Source organism: Anneissia japonica, unplaced genomic scaffold, assembly GCF_011630105.1.
Source record: "Anneissia japonica isolate Jap-2015-1 unplaced genomic scaffold, ASM1163010v1 scaffold585_len4108843_cov191, whole genome shotgun sequence".
Taxonomy (NCBI): domain Eukaryota; kingdom Metazoa; phylum Echinodermata; class Crinoidea; order Comatulida; family Comatulidae; genus Anneissia; species Anneissia japonica.
This window is the reverse complement of record NW_022716829.1, coordinates 2121467-2125359: the sequence shown is the minus strand read 5'-3', so window position 1 is coordinate 2125359 and position 3893 is coordinate 2121467. Positions and strand designations below refer to the sequence as shown.

At 35.9% G+C, this 3893-nt stretch overlaps 1 protein-coding gene across 1 annotated transcript in view; it reads right to left on the bottom strand.

Annotated features, from left to right (window-relative positions):
- LOC117109859 (sulfotransferase family cytosolic 1B member 1-like) overlaps positions 1–3386 on the bottom strand; it is a 10235-nt gene extending 6849 nt beyond the window's left edge. Inside the window, exon 1 of the mRNA XM_033252305.1 lies at positions 3300–3386. Coding sequence (XP_033108196.1) covers positions 3300–3386 — 87 coding nt within the window. The remainder of the gene's footprint in view (positions 1–3299) is intronic.
- Between the last annotated feature and the right edge of the window lie 507 nt (positions 3387–3893).

The window sequence follows — 3893 nt, the reverse complement described above, 5'->3', positions numbered from 1 at the left end:
ATCAAAAGTAAAATTGTTCATTTAAAATTCAATAATCATATAAGTTCACTTCGAACAATTCACAGATTTAAAAGTTTTCATGATGCACTGTTAATTTTACTACTGTTAACACGTACCGTACATTATTTAAAACTGAAAACTATTCCACTCCACATAGGCCTATATTACTGCTAGTTTAATGAACGCCGTTTGTGTGAACACTTTGGAATTTTAATCCGTGGACTAGCTTACGCCTGGCGTAAGCCACGCCAGTCTTACGCCGTGTGTGTGAACACAGCCTTTGTGTGTGAACTAGGCAGTGGCGTTGTTAAAGCCACTCACTACGCCACGTCCTTGGCGTTATTAACGCTACCTGCAGAGCCCAGATTAGCTACGCCACTGAGCTAACGCCAGTGATGCTTGAATGATTTGACCTCATTTCAAGAGATTGACCAATCATGATTGCAATATATTAGCTACTTTGGTCTCTTTTCTGTGCTCTCTGTAAATGAAATGGTGAAGGGGTTCCTTTTCTATTGCATTTTACTTAGTTATAATGTATATGATTTATTGATTGTGTTTTGTAAGATATTTTAACCATTTAGACTGTCTATTAAAACATGCAACATCAACAATGCTAGCTGAAAAATCAAAAGTAAAATTGTTCATTTAAAATACAATAATCATATAAGTTCACTTCGAACAATTCACAGATTTAAAAGTTTTCATGATGCACTGTTAATTTTACTACTGTTAACACGTAAATTATTTAAAACTGAAAACTATTCCACATAGGCCTATATTACTGCTAGTTTAACGAACGCCGCACAGTGGGCCAGATTGAAGTCAAAGCGTGCCAAAATTAATTACTCATTACAGAAGCTAATCTGAGCCAATACAAGACTTATCTAGAGGTTTTCATACCCGTAGAATTCAATAAAAGCATTTTTAAATCTATGTGACGTCATTTTTGTACTGTTTTCTGATTGGACGATGTCAGTTTTCATTGTGATACCAGAGAACAGTGAAATTACAAATTAATTTTGAAACGTTTAAGGAGGTTTGGGACAAAAGAAATTCTGTGGAAGACTTTTTGTATTTTCCATGACGTCATCAAAATACATTTTTCTGATTGGACGGGGTCAAAAGTGGCATAGGCCAACATTAAAATTTCTATTGTTAATCTTACAGTGAATATAAATCAAAATCAAAATTCATAATAATTCCAGACAACCTAATTTTACATTTTTTAAATGTAAAATGTGTTTGCATCAGAGATTCTATGGAATTATCAGACATTGCCTACACCAATGTCATGATAATGATAATCATATATTGTGATATAATTCCGTCCCCAATCGTATTAGGCCTATATTGTAAAAGTATCGATAATGGTCGTTTTATGTTTTTTTTTTATAATTCTCAGTGCAGTATGAATAAGGAGGCTTTGAAGAGGAACTTTTGCTGTCCTCTTTGACAGGTATACTGTACCACCAGGATAGCAATGCTTTTTTGCTACTCTTTATTTTGGTGTAAGGAGGAGTCTCATTTTACTATGGAGCTACAAAGATGGACAATGTTTCATCTGTCGTGAACGATTCCGGTTTGCGCCTCAGGGGTGACGCCAGCAGGGGTATGGGGCAGGGTCCCCGTCGAAGAAAGGTCCCCGTCGAGGAAAGCTTCCCCCTCCCCCACCCCGGCGTTGGGGAGATAAACTACAATTCGTCAGGGAGAAATAAAATGTGTATATATTTTCTACATATTAGTAGACTCTAAAATCGATTCTTCTTGAATGCTTCTTGCAATGCTGCATAAAGAAGTTCAGTGCGTACATTTTATGTCAACATCTCTTGTACTTTAGCCTTGTGCGAACTCCCCCCTACTTCGATAGGACGTCCCGGTTTGGGTCTCTTGTGGGTTTTCTGCTGGTGTGGAAAGAATATCTCTGTTCTGTGTCAAAACATTAATAACTTCATCAAAAAATGGAATCCTGTTGTCAAGCCACGAGTTATTTTCTTTAGAAACCCGGAAAACACGTGTTTACGTTCTTATAACGTTCTTAGCGAATGTTGTGGTTAGGTATGTCACAAAATAACGTTTACACAACGTTGTAGGAACGGGAAAACGTTGTGAAATTATGTTCAGTATGTATTTATGGTTCTACAAAATAAAGTTTTCAAAACAAAACTGTAACGTTATTGTCACGTTAGCATAACGTATTATTGTTTGCTGGGAAGGTCGTTAGTACTCGCGTAGTAGCTCACCTCTCCTTAAGTTGAAAAAGGAAGCTTTTCAAAGTCTTGGATGTGTTTGAATAAAGTTAAAAACAATTGACGCCTAGATATAGGCCTGCTTGTAGATATCATCTTCATTATGATATATGATATTTGGATTATTAGACTGCTCAAAATTTAATAAAATATTCTAAACAGCAACAAAATATTAGAAGATTTGCTACTGTTAAATCACGAGCAGTTTGTCAATTTTTTAAGTGCTTTTCCCACGCTTTGCATGAACTGGTTGAATAGACGCGCGTACATCCCCTGATTTGCGGTTTGCTCTAATTAAATTGTCTCAAATGTTCGAAAACAAGACTGATAAAAGTGCGTCTAGCTCGCAAAGTTGCAAAAAGTAGCAGCTAAATTTGGTACCATCATAAAGCTAAGGCTATACTGAAGATGGTGATGTAAAAATTAAAGCATGAATCCACATGAATCTAAACTTTTTATCCTACTTTTCTAAAAATAGATTTTTAAATATTTTTTCTGTCGTTTAAACAACGATTTATTATTGATGCCAACTTCAAATTTAAACCAAAACATATATTTGTGTTTCCCAATTTATATACAAGAAACCTGTGCATTTTGAAGTAATTCCGAATTTTCTGTAAGAAAAAAAACGTGTTTAGATATAATGTAGTCAATTATAGCATTTGAAATATTTATAGAGAAATTTCCGATGAAAAATACTACCCTTAAAATTCGTTTAAATGTAAAATATTTTCAGGATAGATTCACCAGGGTATACCCATCTTCAATCATGTGAAAAAAAGTGTAAAAGCCATAGTCACCAAAATGGACTTTTGGCACAATTTGATTTCGCCCTGGCCCACTGTGCGCCGTTTGTGTGAACACTTTGGAATTTTAATCCGTGGATTAGCTTACGCCTGGCGTAAGCCACGCCAGTCTTACGCCGTGTGTGTGAACATAGCCTACTTTTCGTATCAATTTTCATGGCGACTGTAGCTGTTATTTATATTTACCTGATTTAGGATAGGTGCAAAGCCAGATATCATCATCCCTGACCTCGAAGTTCCTCACCTCTCCTTCTAATATTTCCTTTTTAACGATTCTTGGTAATTCTGTGTCTCCATAGTTCCAGGTTCCAATGTGTTCCAGTTTATCCATAATTTGTGTTCTTGTGTGGCCCAGGCTTGTCTGTAAATAGGCTCGGAACTTGGACCTTCCAAATTCTTCTGGATGTTATTGTGCAGGCCTATGCCAGTGTGTGTTTGAGTGACATAGTCCTTTACCCTATATCTTATTATTGACTTTAGTTGTTTAACAAAGAGATAGACTTACGCGTTTGAAGTGTTTAGTGAATTGTGTGTACGATAATTTTTTTTCATGTCACTGATTGTGACATTGTCCTTTACCCTATATCTTATTATTGACTTTTGTTAACAAAGAGATAGCTTTACACGTTATTGTCGTACTGATGATGATATTTCGAAGCTTTTTAAACATATTTGCCCGAATTAAAACAGCATAAGTTATTTTAGCTCAAATCCCCTATCCCCTATACAATATCGCTTGAGTGGCGTATGAGTGCAAGGGTGAACTTTCTCCAAAGCCCCCCCCCCACCAAAAAAAAAACCAAAAAAAAACCAAAAAAAAAAAAACGCTTGCGTCCAC